Below are 25,265 nucleotides of genomic sequence, written 5' to 3' on the forward strand. Positions count from 1 at the left end.
TACTGTCTTTATAATCAGAAATAAAACAATAAACCTATTTTTCTTTAAAAAATAAAGGCAACAACTTTAAGGCAGAGAACAGAAATAAGATCAAAGAAACAGAAAAAAATTAGTAGGGATCAAACTTTGTTGGTGAGGTTCTGAGCAATTTCCCCCAACTTTTCATTATTGCATAATTTTTCTGTAATGTGTATGGATTGCTTTTATAAAATTGGGGGGGAAGATACCCATTTAGCCATGGATGACTGGAATATGATCAAAATCCAACAAATGTTTATATTATAATCACAACTCAATGTTAGCCCATCAAAAAGGGTAATGAACTCTGACGTTTTGAGAAAATCTACACAAAGCCCTTGTTGCTATGCTTCTCATTCCTTTCAAAAAAAGCCTTTACAATAAGAAATAGGGCAAAATAATATTTTGGAGTAAGAAACAGGCACAGAAAGATGTGGTATAAAGCATAAGAAACAACTGCTTACTACTCAAAAATTCTACTCTGCTGGTGTTTTTCCCCACGTATGTATACTTATGCAGGCAAGTGTGTATGCATTTATGTATATGTATGTTTGTATGTGGGTATTCGCGTGTGTGCATGTGTGTATTTATGGATGTGTGCTTGCATACACTAGAGGCTGGGTAACGAGATATTTAAAGCAGGTCTCTATGCTTAACTCTAAATCTCTAAAAAGGCTTAATTATGCCCGTTTTGTCACATAACATTATATTCAAAACACCTCTAAGTAGCTTCAAATATTTTAACATTTCCATTTTAAACATGATGGATATGGTTAAGAGCCTTGCAATTCACTTGTATGTGATTAGATATAACTAGGCGGTAGAAGTGGAGTGTGTCATTGATAATATTTCACCTCCAACCCACTCTCTTTCTGCTAAATATTGATGACATATTTAAGGTAAATTGGAACCACAATGATCTAAGTAACATTTGCCCTCTGAGAGGAGAATCAAAATTAATTTTAATTACAATTGATTTCTGCAAATAATGGCTTCGCTTCTCCTGTGGTTACACACTTGCCAAGGACTATTGCTGCACTGGTCTCGAGGTACAAGATGCACAAGAGACAAGGGAACGAATGGGAGGTGCTCAGCCATCTACCCCTGTGTGACCTGTATGCCAGCCTGGTGTCCCTGCTTGTGCCCACCCGGATGCTCAGGTCATGCTGGTTCTGAGCATCAAGCAAATGAGGAAACTTTGAGTTCAGCGGTAGGTGGTTTCATGTTCACCTTTGCTCTTGCTGTTGGTTTTATGTGTTACTTAGGCTTGTTGTGTTTATTGCTTACACCTAGACCCTCAATTAGGGAGCCTTACTCTTTAATCTTCAGTGCCTGGCAGGACCCCTGACTCTTACTTTGTCTAATTCTTCCAGATTTTTTTTTTTTTTTTTTGCCTTCCTAAACATGCTGTGTTGATTTGTTTCTCCCTTATTCTCATCCATCTGATTTTTTTAAAAAAAATATTTTATTGATTTATTTAACAGAGAGAGACAGATCACAAGTAGGCAGAGAGGCAGGCAGAGACTGGTGAGGGTGGGGCGGGAAGCAGGCTCCCTGCCGAGCAGAGAGCCTGATGTGGGGCTCGATCCCAGGACCCTGAGATCATGACCTGAGCTGAAGGCAGAGGCTTAACCCACTGAGCCACCCAGATGCCCCCTCATCCATCTGATTTTTAACACCAAGAGCTCTCCCTGCCAAACTGTACCTAACCAACTAACCCCTTGTGCCCACCATTCTCTCTTCAACTGTCTTTATTCCCAAACCAGATCATGAGAGTAGTAGATTCCTGAGACGTGACACTGTTGGGGGGGGGGGGCTCCAGTGGGAGACAGAAGCATAGTGCTATGCAACAAAACCCTGGAAGAGTAGTTTTTGTTTTTTTTTTTTTTTTTAAAGATTTTATTTATTTATTTGACAGAGAGAGATCACAAGTAGGCAGAGAGAGTGAGAGGGAAGCAGGCTCCCCGCTGAGCAGAGAGCCCGATGTGGGACTCGATCCCAGGACCCTGAGATCATGACCTGAGCTGAAGGCAGCGGCTTAAACCACTGAGCCACCCAGGCGCCCCTGGAAGAGTAGTTTTCAGCATGAATATCAAGACTGGGTCACTGGTTCAAAGAATCAGATGGGATAGATTGGGTCAAAGGTTTCACTCTCCTCTTAGATACCTCACTATTAGCTAGGAAAAAGGAGTAGATGGGCATGGGTAACAATGAGGATGAAAACCAAAGCTCAGGGGCGCCTGGGTGGCTCAGTGGGTTAAAGCCTCTGCCTTCGGCTCAGGTCGTGATCCCAGAGTCCTGGGATCGAGCCCCACATCGGGCTCCCTGCTCAATGGGGAGCCTGCTTCCTCCTCTCTCTCTCTCTCTCTCTCTACCTGCCTCTCCACCTACCTGAGATTTCTGTCTATCAAATAAATAAATAAAATCTTAAAAAAAAAACAAAACAAAACAAAAAAAAAAACCAAAGCTCAGAAGGGACCCTCTTCTCTTCCCCTTCATAAAGTTGTCTGTCCTCCTGTCATGTCCTCACCCATTGCCTCCTCACCCCCTCCCCCCGCCTACTCCCTTCAAAGCACCATTTGCTAATTTCATGAACAATTCTCATGTCGTTACATCAGTCTTCATTGCACTAAGGACACCCTCACTTCTCCATGAGATAATGCTCCTTGGAACACATTAGGCAGTACTGTCTAGTAATTCCCCGTTACTGAAGCCCCTCCAGGCTGGGTCGTAGGCGCTTGATGCCCTCCATGCTTCCTCCACATATAATCTTATCATGCCAATGGTTTCAACTGCCATTCTGTGCCCCAAGAGGCACTCTTTTCTATTTGGGCCCAGGTCCCTCCCCTTCGGGTTTCAAAGCAGTCAGTATAACTGCTTACTGGATATTTCATTTGAATGTTTCACAGGCATCTGGGTGTGTCCCCAGATTTAATTTATAAGTTTTCCCTGGTACTGCCAACATCACGCCTATCCCCGAGCTTCCTGCCAAATCTGGCTCCCTTTCAGTGTTACCCGTTGGAGTAAATGTCCAGTCCTTCCACCTGCCTATCCATTCCCTGTCTGCGCACCACTCCTCCATCTGTCCATCCTCTGGTGAGTCGGAAACAGAGAAGCATCGCTGACTCCTCTGTCTTCCTTGCCCTACATTCAATCCATTTGATTTGATCATTTACTTCTCTTGAATCCACCTACTCCTCTTCTTTCCAGTCCACATTATCCTTGTTTTTCACTTGGGCAACTGAAAGAATCTCTTAGTGTCCCCTTCCAATTCATTTTTCATTTTGCAGTCAGATTAAATTTTCCAAATGCATATCTGATGAACAACCCCCTCCCTTATCCTCAAAAACCCTTTGATGAGGTTTCCCTTTGTTTTCCTAATGAACACTGACATCCTTAATCTTCCCTAGAAGGCCCTGGAGGTCTGGCTTCCACTTACATAACCCCCCACCCCTCCATCCCCCCTGCGGGCCTACCTGTCCTTGCCCTTCCCAGCTCTGGCTACCTGGCCTTCCTGTAGTTCCTCAGACTCAAGGGCTTCTCTTATATGAAGGATATGTTCAATGATGCACCCCCTGTCCACAACACCTGTTTGCTCTATCCCTTTACTCAGGGGTCTTCCATTTCACATCATTTCATTCCTCTGTAGAATCATTCCTCCCTTGCCCCTTCCCTGGAAAACATCAGGGGCTATGTCCGCTTTGGCCACCATGGTCCCTCCAGTTCTTCACATTTTCACTCCCCTTGTTCACCCTCCCCTGCTCCAGTGATACTGGCCGTCTCACTGCCCTGGGCACCACGCTGGGGCAGGCCTGCCCCCGGAGAGCCTCTGCCTGTACCTGGCTCCCTTCCCCACCTGGGACAGGCCTTGGCTTGCATCTGATCCTCTCAGGGAGGCCTTTCTTTTTTTTTTTTTTTTTTTTTTTTAAAGATTTTTATTTATTTATTTGACAGACAGAGATCACAAGTAGGCAGAGGCAGGCAGAGAGAGAGAGGGGGGAAAGCAGGCTCCCTGCTGAGCAGAGAGCCCCATGTGGGGCTCGATCCCAGGACCCTGGGATCATGACCTGAGCTGAAGGCAGAGGCCTTAACCCACTGAGCCACCCAGGCGCCCCAGGGAGGCCTTTCTTGACCACAGTTTACAAACTGCCACCTCTGCCCCATGGGTCTCCTTTCCCTGCTCCATTTTCCCTGTTACACGCCTCACTTTCTAATAAGACATATTATACAGTTTACTTGGTGACTTTTTCTGTTGCCCCCAAAGAATGTCAAGTGCTATACAGGCAAAGAATTCTGTTCTGTTCCCTGCTCTGTCTCTGACACCTAGCATAGTGCCTGGCATGTAACAGGCACTCAATATTATCTGTTGAAAGAATTCCTCTAGGTTGGCACAGAGCCTGGCACATGGCAGACCAATATGTCTTTCTTGAATGGACCATAGAAAGGGGAGGAGGGAGCCTGGGAAGGGCCTGCAGATTTCTAGCTCCTTATCTTCAACTGCCAGCCCCCAGAGAAGAGGACCCTAGGCTTCAAGGGGTTCCTGTTAGCCAGAAGTTTTGGTGTGTATCTTAAGCTCAAAGTTCTTTATAATTATAATTAGGAAACATTGAGAAAAGCAAGAGGTCTGTTTTTGTGGTATGGTGAAGGTGGGCGTTTGTTTTTATTTGCAAAGGACTAGCTCAGCAATTTTATAATGTAAATAAGGGAAAAGTTTAACTTACTTAAGAGCAAAAGCCAATAAACAGTTTTTAAGCACCATTAAAACCATTTTATATGCAAATGATATTGCAAAACAATGAATGTGATCATTACTAACACTTCCTATGTTCTCTGAAAAAGCACTAAAGAGGATTTCTAAGATACGTTGACTGAACCCCCCAGTTCCTCCTCCTTGCTGGTGGTCATTCCTGAGGCCTAAGTGCTATGAAGTAGGCTTCACAGGCACAATAACCAACTCTTCGACAATCACATCATTTTTTAGGGTGGAGGGAGATGGTTATACACCTCCCCATGCCTATAAACTGATGTGGGTACATACATAAGCGGGACTTGGATAAGCATTTTTATTCTTTTTATCTCAAATCCATCCACCACTCTAACAATACTGAGGATTTATTTTCACTGCTGGAAGTAAAGACACATAGAGAGTCTCAAATGAAGCAGCTCCCGAATGAAATGATTCATCAGGACAACCTGGGGCACTCACACCGACTTGGTGCCACTCCTTAGGACTGCGAGCCTGACTGAGGCTGGGCGAGAGCGGGCCCAGGGCGGTTCTGGGATTCAAGGCAACAGCTGTGGTGTTTTTGCAACCCATGGGTAGTATCAAACTTACCCTACTTAGCTGGGGTAGATTGCCGGTGGTCTCTAAGGATTTGGATACCCTACTTAAAAAGCGTTAATAATTGTCTGGATAGTGATATGCCAGCATAGAGCCTTGTACAGAATTACATAAATAATCACAGACAGTTCTAGAGGGATTTCCGAAAACAAGAGAAAACTAGATGAAAAGATTATAATTTGTCACAATGCGGAGGAAACTCGAAGGCATCATGCTAAATGAAATAAGCCAGACACAGGAAGAAAAAACCTGCATGATTTCACTTATATAGGGAGCCTAAAACAGTGGGACCTAGAGAAGCAGAGTTGAAGGGTGATTCCAGGGGTGGGTGGGGGACCCGGGGAGATGTTGACCAAAGGATACAAAGTTGCTGTTCTGTGGGATAAATCAGTCTAGAGAGCTCATGTACAGTATGATGACTATAGCTAATGATCCTATATTAAATACTAAAACTATTCCAAGAGCGTAGATTTCAGTGATCATTTTGTATGTATTTAGTACATGAAATCATCGTGTGAGCACAGCAGAATGAACAGACTTGTCCAACTGGCTATATGCTATCCTTGAAACTAAGGTAACATTGTGTGTCAGCTAGACTTCAATACAAAGTAGAACAGAATAATTCTGATACATAAAAAAAATACAAGGAAAAAAGCAGAAGATAACACGTGAGCACAGAGACTGGGCTCCAAATGCCACAGCAACTGAGAAGGAAGAATGGGAGCCTGGATGCTGGTGCAGCCGGGGCACAGAAGTGTCTTTTCGATGTGGTCTTTAGAAAAGCACAAGAACAAACAATGCAACCAAATGAAGAAACACTGAACGACAGGGAGGGAATGGGATGGAAGGCAGGTGAGAGGTAGGAAATCAGCCTGGGTACAGCCAGGCAAACCACCCAGAAATGGAGCCCAGAGACCCTGTCCGTCAGGGCCTGTCTCGCTGTGCAGAGTCATGCTAACCATTAGGGAGCAAGACAGTGCCCGCTACTGCCTACCCACTCATCATTTGGAACTTGAGGCTTCCAGATGTTGATTTCTTTAAAAATTTTAAAATAATCTCGGAATCCGCTAAGCTGCAGAGTAAAGAGCAACACAGGAGAAATGAGAAGAGAAGATGTGATTTTTTTTTCCCAGCTAATATCAATCAATGTTCTTATGTGGCATTTAGGTCTGTTTCCGTAACAGGTGAAACTCAGGAAACTGACACTAAGAAGGTTCGTGACTTAGCCAAGGTCACTTGGTTAGAGTACGGTGGGGCCAAGACCCCAACTGCGTCTTCTAGCTCCAAATCCTGTGTTCTTCTCTTTTGCCTAAAAGGCCTTTTCTCATCAGTCCACCCCTCACCCGTGTACACTCCTATCAGTTCATGCATGTCTTGGTCTGCTCTGGCCCCTAGATTGTGAGGTCATGGAACATTCCGGGCCTACACAGGGGGTTTAAAACCGTCTGTCCTAAGTGAAGGTTCCTGAGGGCTGGAGATGATGGCGATGGTGGTAGAAGTGAGCCGTGGGTGGCAGAAATGAACAGTTGTCCCAGCGGAATCTGTTTGTCACTAAACCAGGAGTCAGCCCTGGCACTCTATGTTTTGAACTGAGACTGGCCAGCCGGCGAAGCCTAAAGGATTTATTATCTGGCCCTTTTCAGAAAGATCTGCCAAGCCCTGCCCTAGATGGTAATGGCTGGGAGGGCAGTGCCCGACTATGTTTAATCATCCTTCGGTAACAGTGCCTAGCATGGTGTCTGGCAAATAGTACGTGGTCAGAAAGTACTTGCTGAATGAAGGGATCAATTATTTGGTCTATTTGAGCAACAGACTCTCAGTTCAGCCGTGAGGAGAAATCAGGCAGAGGAATGACATTCAATGTTTCTATGGAAAACAGAGGCACACCCAGTATCTAGTAGGTCAAGGTAGAGACAAGGTGGGTGGGGCTTCTTGAGGTTGAACAGAACTTTGTAGGAGAGACTCCCTTTTGAATGCCCTGGAGAGCCTGTACACTTTTCACAGAAAGATAGCAAGCAGTGTAGGCCGTTCTCATGTTCCAGGAGGGGCCATACCTCTACCTGGGTGTATAAAAATAAGCTTTCCCAAATAATTAAGCTAGAAAAAATATGTTTTACATCACAAAAGGACAACTACCTCCTCGTGTGAACTCAGGCAGGTCATTTTGTCTCTCCATGCCACAACTTGAAGATGACAACAGTACTTAATAGAATTAAAATATTTGATATTTGCATAGAATTTGTGGTTTTTCTGTGTCTTCACAAAAAAAGACAGTATAAATTTTTATTTCAATCATATTGGGAGGTGGTTTGGACTACACTGATCTCTTGTTCGTTTTCCCATCCCACGCTATGTTCCAACGTGCTGGCCGGTGCCCTCCAGCCAGCGGTCTCCAAAGCCAGACCAGGCAGGATGCAGGTGGTCTTGTCGCATACTGCCCTTCTCATACCCAGATCATTATTAAATGTCCTTGTTCACCCGTTCTGAGCTAGGAGAGAATTAATGATAATAGGTTAGCAACTAATCCCACTATCCTCCTCAGACAACAGATGACAAAAGTCGTGAACAAAGAGCTTCTGCAGGAGACCCTGAGCAGTGGCAGCTCAGGAATTTCTCTACAGAGGTCCGCAAGGGTCAGAGGAAGGGGGTAGGGCCAAGTCTCTACCAGTTGCTGCTTGTCACCTACACCTGCCTCCCCAGACCACGATGCGAAGGGAGAAAAGTTCAGGCACCACAGCAAGCTGGCAGGGACCAACAGTCCAACTGTGCACAGCACAGCAGTTATGAAAGCAGTTCGTGGGTTGGAATCCTGCCTCCACCTTTATGGACCCTGTAACGTTTCTCTATGCCTTAACTGCCTCCCCTGCGCGACAGAAACAAGCAGGTAACCTCTGTCACAGGAGAGAGTGAGTTAACACGTGTCAAGTGCTTACAGTAGCATCTAGCATAGAGGAAGTGCTCAACAAATGCTTTTATTATTTTTTTTCATTCGCAGGTAACGAAGAAGCAGGCTGAGAGTTCTACTGAGCAAAGGCCACCACAGCTCTGAGCACACTGATAATTGCCTTCATTGACACTGGCTTCTGTGCGTGCCCAAGGAGGCCCACATCTGGGATGGTAGGGGGACTATAGGACAAAGGCTCCACCTGGTATGGAAGGAGGCCCAGGGCATGCTGGGAACTCCCCAGGTTACCGTGCGGACCCCCTTGGAGCTTGCTGCAGTGCTGAGTGAACTCCTGGAGAGCGCCCTAGAAGCCACAATGAGAAATCCGGATCCTTCTAACAGTGCAAAGCTTTAGCGGCTCCCAGAGACCACGAAGGAACTTGGAGAGATCTCTATTGGTCAACCAATTCCTCCCAGGACCATCCTCCGGCGAGGAATCAGGTTCTCCTTCCCTGAGCCCAACGGTCCTGCAGACACAACTCCGGCCCGGGGCTGTGTCACCTCATGGGATTGGCGTCACAGTGCTGTTACCGGCCCACCCTGCCTTGTCCTGCTGTGGGGCACATGCATCCCTGTCACCTTGGGATCCTCTCTGTGGGCCCCGTGTCTGTTGCTCCACGGTGTTGACAGAATCCACTGAGGGGCAATGAAGCCTCAGATCTTAGGGAAGCATATTTTGACTAACAAGGGCCCTGACATGACCACTCGAACCGCTAAGTCAATGAACGGAAAAAACACGAAGCTAGCACTTGTCACCTGCAACACCATGTCTGGGACTTAGGAGCTGCCAGAGGGAGAACAGGGCAAGCCCATGCGCAGTCAGGATGGTTTACTCCTACGACGTGCAAACCCCACTCCCTCCTTGTTGACAATCAAACACACTGTCCATCTGCACCGTCAAATACTGGCAGCCACTCGTCTCATGTACTATTTAAATTCAAAGTAATTAAAGTGAAATACATTTAAATCTCAGCTTCTCAGTGGCACCAGCCACATTTCAAGTGCTCGCGGGGTGCGTGTGGCTACTGTTTCGGATGACATAGGAATGGAACACCTCTACAATCACAGAAACTTCAATACGGCGGTCTCTCCTGTCCTTCCAAGAAATGTTAACTCAGACAAATAAAATTTCATTGCACTTTCACAATCCGTACTACCCAAAAGTTTCCCATTTGCTCTCTCAATCGCAGTAAGACGAGAGGAGCTCCAAGCTCTCCCACTCTATTCCCACATTATTTGTTTGTTCGTTTGTTTGTTTGAATTTATGTATCTTCAGAAATAGTATTAATTCTGTTGGTACCTGTCAGAACCTTGGGGCAGTCCCGTGTGACTTGGAGCAGTTTAATGCAGGGGATGGATGGCTCTGGCCCCAGGAGAAGGAGGGTCATCAATCTACCAGGCATCTCAGCATTGTTATGGAACATTAATGAGGTTGGGCTCGATTTAAAAACCGTCTGAGGCATTATGGATTGGTAACATTCGGCTTCACAGGAACTGGGAATTTCTGAGATATAATCCTCCCTCCTTTGCTAATGAGCATTGTGATACGGGGACTATCATTTAACTTCTGAGTTTCAGTTTCCTGTCCTTAAAATGGGGCTATTACTGACCTACGTAACCCAAGTGTCTGGAGGATTAATGAGTTAATGCTCGCTGAGAACTCTGAGCCCCTTGCATTAAGGCGTGTTGCACATCATTATTTCCATTCATTCTCATGTAGCAGCTGGGAAACATTAGGACTATTATGTTTACTCCTAAAATGCATTTTCTTTTTCAGTATTTTAGCTTTACCTATGTTACCCAAACCTTAAATCTGAAAGTAAAACTAGCCCCACAGCAAGACACATTGATGTAGTGGGGGTACTTAGGTAGTTTTCCCTTTCTTTAATACGAGCATAACACCAGCTTTTCCAGAAGGATGAAGGCGGTAATTGCACTGTAAATTCTCGCTGCGTGAGGCTGGTGGTCAATCTTAGCAGATGCAGAAAAGAAAGTTATACCACAACACAATTACACTGTCAACACTTACATGCGATGATATTCCCATATCTGTTCTTCATTCTGTTTTCATCTTTCTTCGCAGAGTCCCATGGTGCAGACTGCCCTTCAAAGAAGCTCTGGAAGAGAGAGAAAAGTGACACAAAGAATTACAATTTGGTGCAGTAAACACAGGATCTTAAGGATGGAGGATGTTTTTAAGAAATGTACGGCAAGGGTCAAGAAGGGAAAAGGATGTTCACAGGAATGAGAGGATGGATTAAATCCCTTGTTTTCCTTTACTTAATATGTTATACACACAGATGGGGGCTGGAGAGTGAACCCGTAATTTATCGTATAGTCCATTAAAATGGTGGTGCTCACCCTATCCGACTTTAATACAGAAAAAATTAACATTACTCTCAATTTCTTAATTATATTGCCATTTTCCAATACTCTCTTAAGAGATAAAAGATACCATTTTTTCTACCTAATTGCTAACTGAAAGAAGGTGATTTTTTGGTTGAAACTGTGAAGGTAAGGAAGCTATGACTTCATGCCTTCAAGGCTAAAATCCTGTAATAAATTCTGCCAGGGTTTTCTCTTCATTTTTAATGGAGCTTCTATGTCCATTTATTTAAGGATTTGACATTATTATGCCCAGGATCTTTAATCTTCATGTTATTAGTCAGATATATGTTTTTTCTGTTCAAGTTATAATGAAAATGTCCTTTGGTATCAGTTGACAGGTGAAAAAAAAGCTGGGACTTTTATTTCCACTTTAGTTCACATTCCCTTTTATCCTTGTGTAGCCAAGTATATAAAAGGTGAGGGGAAGAAGGATGGAAGCAAGAAGCAGTTAGTCAAACTGACTTCTTGTCTTTGCCACGGCTACTCTTACACTTCTTAGTACCAACTGGGAGAGAAGACGAGAGGAGGAGGAAGTAGACAACAAAGCAGAGCTGAGGAAGAGGGCACCGTTCTGAAGTAGGGCACCAGCTACTCTAGGACCAGAGGACATGGTGTCAGGAACTCATACCCTCAAACATGCCCAGGATGGCTTTTCAAGTTCTTTCCAACTAAAGCCCCTAACTCCTGTCTCTCTTATATTGTTTGGCCATCTTGGCCATTTCCAACCATTACCAATATTCAGTGATTAGTCTGTGGTTCAGCAGAACCTATTTATTATCTCTTTCTATGGCTCCAGCTGTGGCTCATTAGTTAAGCAGCATGACTACTGCTGCAGTGGGTAGGACACACCTGCTCTCAGACCCCACGACAGAGCCTCACCACTGGCCTACTGCACAGGACCTGACCATGCCATGCACGGTGCTCAGCTTATTCTAGCGTCTCTGTCACCAGCCTGGAAACTCCCTGAGACTTTACAGGGACTGCGTGGTTGTCACTGTTGTCTGGGTAGAGCCTAGGCCTCATGGTAGGAATCCAATAATTCCTTATTAAGTGACTGAGCGATTGCAGTGTTTGGTGGTGGTCTCAAGATAAAGTTTTACTTCTACAGTTTAAGTGTGTGAGGGGCTCAAATACCGGAAAATCTGCCTATGTACAGTTTGTGAAGTCCACACCTTTTCCATGACCTGATGCGTATTGGTCCTGCTGTGACCATATGGCTCAGCGCCCATCACAGAATGGCTGGAAGAGAGCCCTGTCCCAGGTCTGCGCCGCTGGGACCAGTCCCTCCACGCAACGAAGCAGGAAGAGCCCCCCGCCCCCCCCGTTTCATGACAGGCAAGAGAGAAAAAAATAACACTGTGAACATAAGTGTTACAGTTTTCAATTGTCTGTCTTAATTTAAGGTATCTTAGTCATGGTCATCCTCAACACCTTATTACCATAATCATTTTTACATCATATTTATCATTTTGAGAAAACACGGCAGCAGACCAGGATCAGATGCACTATATAGCTCTATGAAGAGGGTCACACTGTATGTGGCTAATTGAAGGGAAAATACTGCACAATGCAGGACAGATACTAGGAAAAAACCATTTTCAGGTTATTAATAAATTAAGTCAATAGAAATACTAGCAGTAAAAATCACTTGTTAATTCCCTCAAGAACAAGACCGTCATATGATAAAGGATTTATTCAGACATGGAACTTCTATTCTGCTATGAAATATGCATCTAAAAATAGCTTTGGGGGCTTTTAGAGTCATACTCTTTTTCTGAATAGTGTCTCTGTTACTCTATGAATGACAATCATTTTACAGTTGAGTAATAACTATTATCTGACTGCCCTCATAACAATTTAATTCTCCTTTGAGTGTGTTGTGATGTAATTGCTAATTTCAATTCCCTCTGCCTTTTCCACCCATCTGAACGTTCTTGGGTTTTGTTTTTTTGTAGAAAGATGAAGAAGGGAATGGCCTCTGTGGGGGGCCTTGAAGTTTTCCAGGCCACCAATAAACACTATCATAGGGCATGTGTGTATGAGTGTGTGTCTGTGTGTGTGTGTGTGTTTGTGAGAGAGAGAGAGAGAGAGGAGTATCAACAGTGGACTGTGAGAGAGGCACTTGTCTAACAAAGATAATGATCCCAGGTCACCTGAGGCAAAGCCACACAAATCCCCTCACTCCCCAACAAGAAGATGCTCTCCTGTGAGGACCATACGCACACCACAGCTGTTTCTTTACCATCTGGGACAACCTCAGACCTTCCAATACTATACTCTTATTTTAACTTGTTTTTATTTATTTATTTAAAATGTTTATTTATTCATTTTTTAAGATTTATTGATTTATTTTTAGCCAGAGAAAGAGAGAGAAAGTGGGGCTCCAGCAGACTCTGTGCTGAGCGCAGAGGCTGACCCAGGGCTCGATCTCAGGACCCTGAGATCATGACCTGATTCGAAACCAAGAGCCAGACACTCAACCTACTGAGCTCCCCTAGGTGCCCTGTGACAGCCCTTGCTTTTATAAATAGTTATTTTAATCTCACTGTTCTTATGTAACTGGTGATCAGGAAACAGAAAGAAACCAACAATGCAATGATTACCGTTCCCTTTCCATTGGAGCAGGGCACGTAGCTCAGAGCATGTTTTTATAAGGTGGGGCCAAGTGCTCTCCAACTCGAAGCCCTTATTACGGTGCACTTACCAAGTGCTTGCAGAATGAACAAGGCCACTGTCTCAACTACAGCTCCCGAGAATGGTCAGGCATGGAGGGATGCCTCCCTGCTCTAAAAGCTGAGGGACAGCAGGTGCAGAAGGAACACTTCCAGCTCATAACGCACAGGCCAGGGTCAGACCTCCATTTTTTTTTGACTCTTAATCCACTTCTCTTTCTGTACCAGCCCTCCCCTGACAAAGACTTCCAAAGGGGAAATAGTGTTACATCTACTTAAATACACATGGGCAGCAACTGCTTTCCACACCCGATCACATCTCTTTCTCTCTAAATGAAGGTTTGCAACAAGAGAATACAAGAGATGTCAAGTAAACTTCAATTAACTGTTGATTACTTTTATGAAACAGGAAATTTTGTTATCTCATAGGATAATGGGCTTATGGCAGGGAAGCAGCAGCAGCCGAACAGAAATGGGAGGGCATTCTTGCTATGAGTCTTCCCAATTCCCCATCTAGGAATTATGTGAGTTACGTTTAAGCGGCAAAATGTTATTTTTTTCTTAAAAACAAAAGAAAACACAACAAAAAGAGCTGCTCCAAGAAAAAGATGAAATGACTGGTGCCATTCATGGTTCCCTGAATCCCTATGGACATTGTGACAGGGTCCTGCATTTTCTGGAACAGGTCTGTATGCAATTATATCACTAATCTCCCCATGAATACATTTGCAATTATTAGAACCACATGTACTTATCTTTGGCTTGGAAAATAAGTAATATACCTATGGAGAGCACAGAGAGAGGAAACAAGGGCTCTCTGGACTGACTAACTTGGCTTTTGTTTCCTTTTGTTATGGTGATGAGTATTATTTTTTATTTTCTAACATGGATCCAGTTTTAAATGTTATAGCTGTTTGTGACCATACATTGCCTGTTTACATTTCTAGTTAGAAAATGAAACTTTATCTACAGCTCTAGAGCCATTGGGCATCCCAAGAGACTATGACATGATACAGAGGTCTTCCACACGGTGAGCCCCTGTTTTCCAGGTTTAGGAATTCTAAATAAGAATCATCATCAAGGCAGGAATACACCTCATTGAGGCTATAGAATACTGTTTCCTACCTGGCCCACAGGGAAGCCTGGCAGAGACATGTGACTCGGACGCAGCAGACACACTTACTACCTCTACTCCCCATTCTCCCAAGAGAACGAGCCTTTTTTTTTTTTTTTTAAGGTTTCATTTATATATTTGATAGAGTGGGGAGCAAGAGAGCGAGAATGAGCAGGGGCACAGGGAGAGGGAGAAGCAGGCCTCCCGTTGAGCCCGGAGCCTGACAGTGGGACTTGATCCCAGGACCCTGAGATCATGACCTGAGCGGAAGGCAGATGCTTAACCCACTGAGCCACCCAGGTTCCCTTAGACTGAGCCTTTTTGACCTTAGGTGAGCCTTATGACCCACCTCTCTCTGTCTCTCTCTCTTTTGGCAGACCATGAGGTGGACAGTTAGTTCCTGATAAACCCACCAGTGAAACACATCACACTAAGATTAAGTAATTTGGTTATCCAATCTTTCTATTATGTCCGATTTCACATAACTTTTGGCTTTTAAGTATTTTTTCTTTTTCCACTTTTTCTGAGATATATTTGATGTACAGCCCTGTATAAGTTTAAGGAATACAGCAAAATGGTTTGAGCTACATACCATGTGAAATGATTACTGCTGCAAGCTTAGTTACCATCCATCAACTCATATAGGTATTTAAATACTGTTGAATAAAATAAGCAAATCAACATACATTTTATGTGACTTTCTTCTGTATATTTTTCTTTGGGTAAGATTCTTTAGCTATCCTTTTTTTTTTTTTAATCTTTAAGACAGTCAAAAGTTTTATGTGTCCATTTAAAATTACATAAATTGCCTGATGTTTTGAGAAGAATTCTACTCTGAACCAATATTTTTGGGACATGAGTTATCACCACATATTTTATGTGGTATCTAGAGAAGGGCTGTTCCTATCAGATTTGTTGAAACTAAAGTCAACAAGGTTTTGATTTTTCCTGGTGTTGAGAAAATCAAACTCCATTCCCTTACAAACATAGTGATCTGAAGGGGCACCTGCACCCCAATGTTTATAGCAACAATGTCCTCAATAGCCACACTATGGAAAGAGCCCAGATGTCCAATGACAGATGAGTAGATAAAGAAGAGGTGGTGTATATATATGTATATACAATGGGATACTATGCAGCCATCAAAAACCCTGAAATCTTAACCATTTGCAATGACGTAGAATGGAATTAGAGGTTATCATGTTAAGTGAAATAAGTCAATCAGAGGAAGACAATTATCACATGATTTCACTGATATGTGGAATTTAAGAAACAGAACAGAGGATCATAGGGGAAGGGAGGGAAAAATAAAATGAGACGAAATCAGACAGGGAGAAAAACCACATGAGATTTTTAACCAGAGGAAACAAACTGAGGGTTGCTGGAGGGGAGGGGGTTTGGGGGAGGGGGTAGCTGATTGACGGGTATTAAGGAGGACACTCGATGTAATGAACACGTGATGTAATGAACACTGTTGTAATGAACAGTGTTATATGCAATTGATCGATCTCTGAACTCTGGTCTGAAACTAATAATACAGCACAGGTTTAAAAAAAAAAGAGCTCCATTCCTTGAAGGAACCAGAGGATTCCTAAGCACATGTCAATATCCAGCATCTGTCTGGGGGAGGCGGGGGTTCTCTACTTACTGCCCCTTACATTTCCCTGTGTCTGAGACAAACCCTTATATTCAAATGGAAGTACAACCTCCAACTCCCTCATCTCTTATCTCGTAGTTTTTGCTTGATGGTTATGAGCAGGTTCACTAAATTCAAATTCAGCCAAAGCACAGGAGTGCTTTCGCAAAAGAGGTCCGAGAGAGAGCCAGTGTGATGGGTAAGGGAAGAACGGCTACAATCATCCTGTAGCAACCAGTGATTTCGTATCCTTGGGGCAGCCACATAACGACAAGCTTGGGAGAGTGACGATGACAGCCCATGCTCCCAGGACACTTTTCATAAGAGGAATTTAAAATACAATATGGACATTAAGGCAATATTTAGTGTTTAGCGCTGATTTTTAATATGCAGATGGAATTTAACATGCCAACGATGGACTTTTTATTATGAAAACACATTTTATGTATTTTGGGGATTTAAGTTAATGGTCTCACTGCACCTTCTGTTAGAATTTTCATAAAAATACTTATGCTTTGACTCCACTTAAAATGTAATTAAAGTGTTTCCTCTGACTACCTTAGCTCATATATACCGAGAAAAGGCAGCAAACCTGGGGAACCACTCAGAAAGAGTAATAAGTCTCAGAAACAATAAAAATGAAACCAGGCAAGCTCCAGTGAATATCAATGACTTCTCCACTTTAAGATGCTGGGCTCTCCATGGGCACGGAGCAGAAGGAAATTGAACATCTTGCATACAGTCATTTTTTTCTGAATGGGAAACATGTTTTTGTGATCCAATAACCTCCTCCCCCAGCCCACACACCACTATCATTTTCCACGGGATATAATTATACATCTCAGTTGCCCACCTCGAGAGAACGTTACTCCAAAATGATGCAGTCTGTTACAAATGCCGCAGCTCTTAGATATTAAAAAAGGAGCAAAAAAAAAAAAAAAATCCTATTCAACAGAAAAGCTTCCAGGAAGGAAGGGATGCAGGTCAAGACGGCACATAATGTACAGTATATTTCTAGGCAGTGCAGGGTCAAGTTTTTTTTTTAGAAGCTTCTGAAATGGAATTTTTCCTCCCTTTCTCCTATGAATAAAACTGGGCACATAAAATGACTAAAGCCATCACCCTGGAAGATGGGAGATGAACTTGCTGGGGCATGCAACGTCTCTGAACTTTGTTTTCTGCACATTCTTCTTCTTCTGGTTCCTTCAGGGGCTGCATTTTATTGGGGCCATATAAACTATTCATTGCTATCGCACTAAGGCAGCTGAAGACACCTAAAATTGCCGGATGGGCCACAGAGTGGAGTGCCGATGGGAAGGTGGCCCCCAAGATCTGCCCCAGTGTGGTCTTCGGTCACTGTCGTTAGCCAGTGTCCTGGGCAGAGGCAGCCAGAGGGAGCGAGTGATGCTTTAAGGGCAAAAGACGTGGAGGCGGTGCAAAGACACACAAACTGTATGATGACTAAATCAGCTGAAATCTAAATGGGAACATTGTTTGGTATTTTTAAAGAAGGCTGCTAATCGATTTCAGTACTTCAAATGGCTGTGTTTTACTGAAACTTAGTCCATCCCCAATTTTTCAGAACTTTTCTATTTTGCAAGACGATCCAGGCATGTGATGCTCTCAGCAATAGTCATATTGTATTTCTTTACCTAATATCGCTTTCTCTTTTGATAATGAAATTGAGATTTGCAGCCTGAAAATATTATATGATCTTTTCATGCCCAGAAACAGCCTCCACCCACCCACGACATTTGGCTGAGCTTTAGAGCATGTTTTATAGTCTGTTGAATATGCCTCTGAATGAGTGACTTTTCACAGCAATGTCATATATTTCCTGTTGAAAAATACAGGCTTATGGGGTTTTTGAAGATCTCTCAGGTAAGTCTCTTTATTCCTATTGCATAGATAACGGAATTGAGGATCAAAGGCATGATGTGGCTTGTCTGAGATCAGGTAATCAGTGAGCAGAAACTAGGCCCTGGACCCCACACAACCTGGCTTTGAACTCTGTGCTGCTCCTTCTGGGCCACAAAGCTGGCTGAGAACACGTGGCTTTGTGCTCACTGTATTGCACTGTGCACATAGCATTCTGAAGTCACCTTGGCCGTGGGTCATATGCCATCAAGCCTTTCTAGTTTCCACTTTTTGTGGAATAAGCCTATTTGATTACACACAGCTTTGTACCATCTGCACAGTGAGTTCCCAGGGATGGGAAGCTATGTGTGCTCCAGAGGGACCTTCAATCTACTGCTTTACTTTAAATGTCCCCAATTTCAAAGTCCCCTTTCTTTCCACCTTCAGAATCACTGCAGTCGTAAGCTCATGCTAATGATGTGACATATCCCTCAAGTGTACCGAAGCAGAAAAAACTCTGAAAAACCGCTGATCAAGTGGCCAGAAAGACAAATACTCTTCAGTTGAGTGACAGAGGGAAAGGGGCGAAAATGCTAACTGGGCAGCACTGACCGGTGCTGAACATACCATGGCTGGGACCAATATCCCATGGAATTACAGACACTGATGCATGGTAATGTGGTTTCAAAAGTGGGGGCTATTTTAGTGAAGAGACACATGAAAATATGCTCAATGTCACTCATCATCAGGGAAATACAAATCAAAACCACAATGAGATACCACCCCACACCTGTCAGAATGGCTAAAGTGAACAACTCAGAAAACAGATGTTAACGAGGATGGGGAGAAAGGGGAGCTCTTTTGTACTGTTGGTGGGAATGCAAAGGAGCACATCCATTCTGGAAAGCAGTATGGAGATTCTTCAAAAAGTTAAAAACAGAACTACCCTGAGACCCAGCCATTGCACTACTAAGTACTTATCCAAAGGATACAAAAGTACCGATTTGGAGGGGTACACGTACCTCAATGTTTATAGCAGCAATGTCCAACAATAGCCAAATTATAGAAAGAGCCCTGATGTCCATCGACAGATGAATAGATAAACAAGATAGGGTATGAATGAACAATGGAATATTACTCAGCCACCAAAAAGAATGAAGTCTTGCCATTTGCAACCACACGGAAGGAACTGGAGTGTGTTATGCTAAGGGAAATAAGTCAGAGAAAGACAAATACCATATGATTTCTCTCATATGTGGAATTTAACAAACAGAACAGAGGAACATAGAAGGGGAAGAAAAATAGATAAATAGATAAAAATAGATAAAACTTGGTGAAAGTTTACTTCTTTGAGGTAGGCATTGCCTACCTCTTGATCATGGGGGATATCATGAAATTAATCAATTATGCAAAGATTCTGGAACTGGGACCTGGCCCTGTCCTCACTACATTACCCTGGCAAGTTCAGGGAGGCCACAGTCACTGGACAGGGTATCAAAACAGCGATGCCAGTGAGTGCCCTGCCACAGATAGCCCCAATGAGAGGACTGCCTTATTTTAAAGCAGGTGAAAGCATCTGACTCAATTGCTTCGTAGCTTCTCTAAATCACTCTGGCTTTGAGTCCTTCCTCCAGGATTGCCACCCACAGTTCAGAGAGAGCAATTTTCATTTCCTCTCTGATGCAGATCTTGCCAGGGTTTGAGATGTTAATACTTCTCCAGAACTGTAATTTCCTCTACCTCTGCACCTGCCTTGAAAGAGTGATTTGTCAGGTAACCTGGGCTTAAGGTGTCCAGATCTTCTGAGATGAACAAGAGTCCCTTCTAGGAAAAAGGAATCGTTAAAACATCTAGAGACCAAATAGATCCTTCTGTACAAATCTAGGGGCTCCTTTCTTTCTGGGACAGAAAAGCTGACTTCCATTTATTTTTGCCTGCATTATGGTAGCAGTAGGTTCCTATCCTATCTCTCCTCCAGAGCGAGTTCTTTAAAAACACACTTGGGCACGTGGCACTCTCCTATTTGAATACCCAGCCAGGACTCCCTACTGACAACATGGCGGTCGTGAGGGCTGAGAGACTCCACACGTGCAACGCACCTATTACACAGTAAGGGCTTGATCCGGGCGCTAGTGACCGCTGCTCAGGTTCTAATTGTAAAGCTTCAGGCTTTGATAGTGATAAATTCCTAACTGACTTTGCTGCCATTTTTGTTACTGTTCCTGACAATAATCCTTTCCATTTTTTTCCCCTCTAGTGGGTCTATATTTTCCCTCTGTTGATTCTATAAAGTACGTACAAGTGGGGCGATTGTTGTTTTGTTCTTGCCCCTCCCTTGAAAAGTCACACATTCTTTCCAGGGTGTTTCTTGGATAGCTGGGAGTTTAAAAATGTCCTCACCTCAGAAATCACAGCACATTGACTCCAGCAAATATGACTGAAAATCTAAGGATACATTTTTAGACATGACAGGCTTGGAAATGAATAAGCATAGCAGTAAAGGAAATTTTAATGAGAGATTTGTGGCTCTCTTTTTGACATCTATTAATTTATAAAATCTATCAGCACAATTCCCGGGCACTTCCTTCAGTACCTAAGTCATGGCGATTAAAGATAAAAAAATTTAAAAGGGAGAATTACCTTAGAAATTTGGAAATCGAGGTTAGAAATGCCTTTTCAAATAGTTCAGTGAAGAATAATTGCATTTCAATTTATGCTGTCAAAAGTTCAATTTCTACTCTTAAAAGAAAATATTTTATTGAAAATTATAACCCATTATGAAATTAGAGTCCTAGATATTTTCCTTTATTGACCAATGTTTTACCAAACATCATCTTATTGAAGACTGGGGACACCATCAATTTAGAGGTCCACAGACTACTCGTGAGGCAAGTCTTGGCTTCCAGACCTAGTCTATGGGCATGAGACGGAGATTCCAAACAAAGTCAAAACAATGAGCCTGTCCCAGGCACAGAATAGAAATACTGGCATGGTAGCAATTTCTAAAGTTGCTAACCATACCCCTCAATCCCTGCCCCAAGAGACAGAGCCATTCACAGCCTCCATGGGGAATCTTCAAAGAGCTACTTCAGCTCTCAAAACAGATCGAACATTATTGGTTACAATCATCTTACCACAGACCTGGGGTGGAACGCTTTGTTCATCGGAATGTACTTCCTACTAACTGTTGGCGTCTCATTAAGATGCTCTGGGATTGGGAAGTTGCAAGTGGGCGAAGGGGAAGATGAAACAAGTATCTGGAAGGCAAGTGGTGCTGCGGAAGGAAAGAGCCACAATCTGTATCACTGTGTACCAGCGTCACTATTTCCCTGGCCCCTTACCTCTTCCCTCTAATTTATTTAAGGATTTAAATTTAACTCTTATACATTTAAACACATTTATTTGGAAGTGAACTTTCCTATCATTACAGTACACGGAAAGCCAAGACACTTGCTGTAGGTAAAGATGATAGAAGAAGTAAGTGGAGTGAAAACAAAACAAGTGGTGTTAATTTCAGCCAGGCCCTACCGTGTGGGTGTCTTCTGAGTCTTTGCTGGGTGAGAGAGAAGCAGAAGATGCTCTAGCTCCAAATCAAAGCTCCCTGATGAATCAGGGCTAAAGAACTAACTGGACAGGTAGTGAATGATTTTCCCACCCTGTCGTTCAGTGTACCTCCTAGAAAGTCACCTTATACATATACTTATGGGTTGTTTGCATCTCACGCTTGGGGAGGACTCTAAACTCACCATCAACCTTGGCTCACAAGACAGGGCACAGAAGAGGAGAGAACATGGGATCTTGGACCAGAAGACTTGGGTTGAAATTCCAGCTCTGACTGACTCCTTACATGACCATGGGTTAGTTACCGAATTGTAACAATTTAAATTACTTAACGGGATGGTTTTTAATATTAAAACCAATGGATTTCAGTTGAAAGAACATGCAAGGGGGCTGTACCTAAAAAGTGCCACACAACTGTCATGTTATCAGTATAATGTATATAACTTGGAGAAGTTTCACAGAAATGCACAGGGCACGGGAGCATGGATGGCGTTCTCTAACTTGACCATGAGTCCCCGGGAGCGGGAGAGGGGACAGAGCCTCTACACATCCTCGGCACTGAGCATCTACCTGCCACGTAGAAGCACTCCATAGGTATTAAAGAATCAGTAGGTGACAGTGACAAAATGGAAGATTCCTGCATCCTAAATTTGATTTAATATTTCTGAGGCCAGGTTCTTAAAAAAAGTTTTTAAAAAATTATATGCTCATGCCTAGTTTTAAACAAATTACCATTCTGATTGGAAGAGTAACCCTGAAGAGGCACAGTTCACATGGAGGGCACTGTACTCAGAATTTTGAAAATCCCTCTAACGTTCTTTAGTAGAGTTTTTGTTGTTGTTCCTTTTAAGAATCACAATCTGCTGAAAGGACAACAATTAGTTTAAGTGAATCAAGGTCAGATGCTAAAAGGAAGCAGCCCAAGTTGATTTGGAATCTGCTGATGCCTTAAAAAAATGAAGAGTTGGCCCTAATTCAAGAAACCACATATTCGATTAAAACCTTGGGGGGCACAGGGTTCAATTTTTTTATTTAGGCCTACAAGGTTTGGGATTGAACTGGAAATAAGATGTTTCATGCCATTAGAAGGACAGCCTTCCAATATTTTAGAGAAGGCAAGAGAGTTTAAAGTAAATTAAAGTAAATTTGAGGGTCAGTTTTGAAATGCAAACAACAAAGACCTAAAGCCCTTGGCGGACCCCCGTTAGCAGCTCCATCATAAGACACGATGAACTTTCACACAATATTCAGAGATTGTTGTTTCAGCAAAGAAAATTCCTGAAAGGGGATCTGAATTTTTGCCAAGAAGAGTAATAAGGAAGAGACTTTTGCTCAAAGGATTTTGATTACATAAGAATTCTCCTAGTGGGGGCACCTGGGTGGCTCAGTGGGTTAAAGCCTCTGCCTTCGGCTCAGGTCATGATCTCGGGGTCCTGGGATCGAGCCCCGCATCGGGCTCTCTGCTCAGCAGGGAGCCTGCTTCCTCCTCTGTCTCTCTGTCTCTGCCTCTCTGCCTACTTGTGATCTCTGTCTGTCAAGTAAATAAATAAAATCTTAAAAAAAAAAAGAATTCTCCTAGTGAAATCACAAAAAAACTACCAACTCACTAGTATTAACAAGAGCAACAGAAAATAGTAAGCAGAGACTAAATGACACTGAGAATAGCACGAGATAACAAATGCAGCATGTGTGCTGTGTTCCAAATACAATTACAGGTGCTTTACCCATAACATCTCGTACATATTATTATCCCTAATCCTATCCCTAATCCTATGAAACACTGGTGACTGCACTTATGGCCCAGGCAAGCTCCCTAAACTCCCCAAAGGGGTTCCAGCCCTGCTGCCCCGTTCCTAGTCACCCCGGCTATGCTGAGAGTGCCCAATGGCACACGTGGCTAGTGGCCATGCTGACCTTCCGGGAGGGCCCATGCTCCCTGATTTGGCCGTCGCGATGGTAATCCCTGCTGCAGGCGAGGAGGACAGAGCAGATCTAGGGGCAGACGGGAGGATGAAGGCAAGCTTTGTGGATCTGCCGGGATGTGCCAGAGCCCAAGGTTGGTGAATGACAGTGAATGACAGCGAAGGCTGAGAAAGGAACAGGAGAAGCTAAGAAGCTCAGGTAAGCAGGGAGAAAGGAAAGCGACATGAACGTAGATCCACGGTGAGGGCACAGCAACAGCTGTTGTCAGGGTCTTTCCATGTTCCCATTCTGGGGGAGAGAACGAGGTTCTAGGCGGGGGCCCTTGTTTGCCCTAGCGTTCTAGCACACTTAGCATACTTAGACATGAACTGCTTCCAGTTACGGACGCACAGATATTAAACTGAAGTGACTCTGATGTATAAGCCAGAACGCTACTGTACGAGTCTGAAACGGGGATATCCTCTTTCCAAGGGTCTGTCCTGCCCACGGTGCCCTGTGCAGTGGGGCACTACCTGGGAATGCCAGTTGTTACGCTGGGGCTAGTTTGGTGCCCACTGGGTGGGAGTAAAGCAAGTGGGATGTTTCGGGAAGAGAAGTCCCCTGTGTGCAGGACATGGCGAACACCCGCTCTGACGACACGGTTCTCCCTCTGCAGGCTGACATTTGGGGCTGGAGAGGCCCATGCAATTTCTGCTTCTCTGCACATCTTTTCCATAGCAAACATTCGTGGTCTTAATATTTTTTGGGGGGGAGAAGGAGGGTTGTTATGACGACTTCTGAGTCAAGCCACAGTTCAGACAAGTCGGGAGACCTCCTTTCTCCATGCCGCAATCCCGGGCCATGCTGAGTAGAACAGGCCTACTCACAGAGGCAGACACACCCACTGCCACAGCTGTCACAAACAGCGTCAAATGAGAGGCAGAGTGGCTGTTGGCGTGCCACGGCTATTAACCCGCTCCTCAGGTAGGGCTTATTTTGTCATGATATACTGTGGGCTACTCTGGCAGCTAGAATTAATTAAGAACTACATGGGGATGCCGGAGAGCCAGCAGCGATCTACAGGTTCCCACCAGTTAATTAAGGATCAGAAAAGGGTCTTCCTGCCTTCTCCAGCTCGGCGGGCCATGTCCGGCCTCAAGCTACGAAGTTTCTCACGTGCCGACTTTTCCATTTCATATTCCTCCTGGTGGAAGATGACCCAAGAGAGGTCATTACCGCATGGCCATCCTTACAAAACGCTCCCATTTAGATCATCCTTGACAAATGGGAACATTTTCCAGGATCTCGGATCTCTGAAAAAGGCCATTGTGCAAGCTTCTTAAAGAGTTTGTGTTTGCAAAGGAGGCAGTTGCAAAAACCCTTTGAAAGACGAGGCCACGGTATATGTCATCCACACAGATACATCCCGGGGCAGAGAACCAGAGAAAAAGAGCGGACACCTCCACAGATGGGAGAGCTGGAGGCTGCTTAGGATAGGCGGATCTGAGCAGCAGCACTGATGGCGAGCCTTGTCCTTATGTCCTGCATCTGTCATGTTCGCGGGATGTACTCAGAGTGCCCCAGGACACCATGGGGGTACGGCCCCTTCCTTATTTTCAGCAGCTTCTTTCACACACCCAAGAACTTCAAATGAACTTACAAGCCATTACATTTCCACCGAAATGGATAATGTGATCAGGTCTTTCATTTATTTATTTTTTCATTTTGCCTCAGCTCTCACTGATGACTACGGCAATCCCTCAGTCAGAAGTGAAGGCTGAGGTTTAATGACTTTATGTATAATTTAGTTTTCTGCAATAGGCCTCTTCGCT

The 25,265-nt window shown here is 43.9% G+C and overlaps 1 protein-coding gene across 14 annotated transcripts in view; it reads right to left on the reverse strand.

Annotated features, from left to right (window-relative positions):
- PTPRM (protein tyrosine phosphatase receptor type M) overlaps nucleotides 1-25,265 on the reverse strand; it is a 793,799-nt gene that overhangs the window by 88,306 nt on the left and 680,228 nt on the right. For all 14 annotated transcript variants that reach the window (XM_046025010.1, XM_046025008.1, XM_046025007.1 and 11 more), the window contains one exon: nucleotides 10,333-10,420. In XM_046025010.1, coding sequence (XP_045880966.1) covers nucleotides 10,333-10,420 — 88 coding nt within the window. The remainder of the gene's footprint in view (nucleotides 1-10,332; nucleotides 10,421-25,265) is intronic.

The sequence above is a fragment of the Meles meles genome, chromosome 12 (genome assembly GCF_922984935.1).
Source record: "Meles meles chromosome 12, mMelMel3.1 paternal haplotype, whole genome shotgun sequence".
NCBI lineage: Eukaryota > Metazoa > Chordata > Mammalia > Carnivora > Mustelidae > Meles > Meles meles.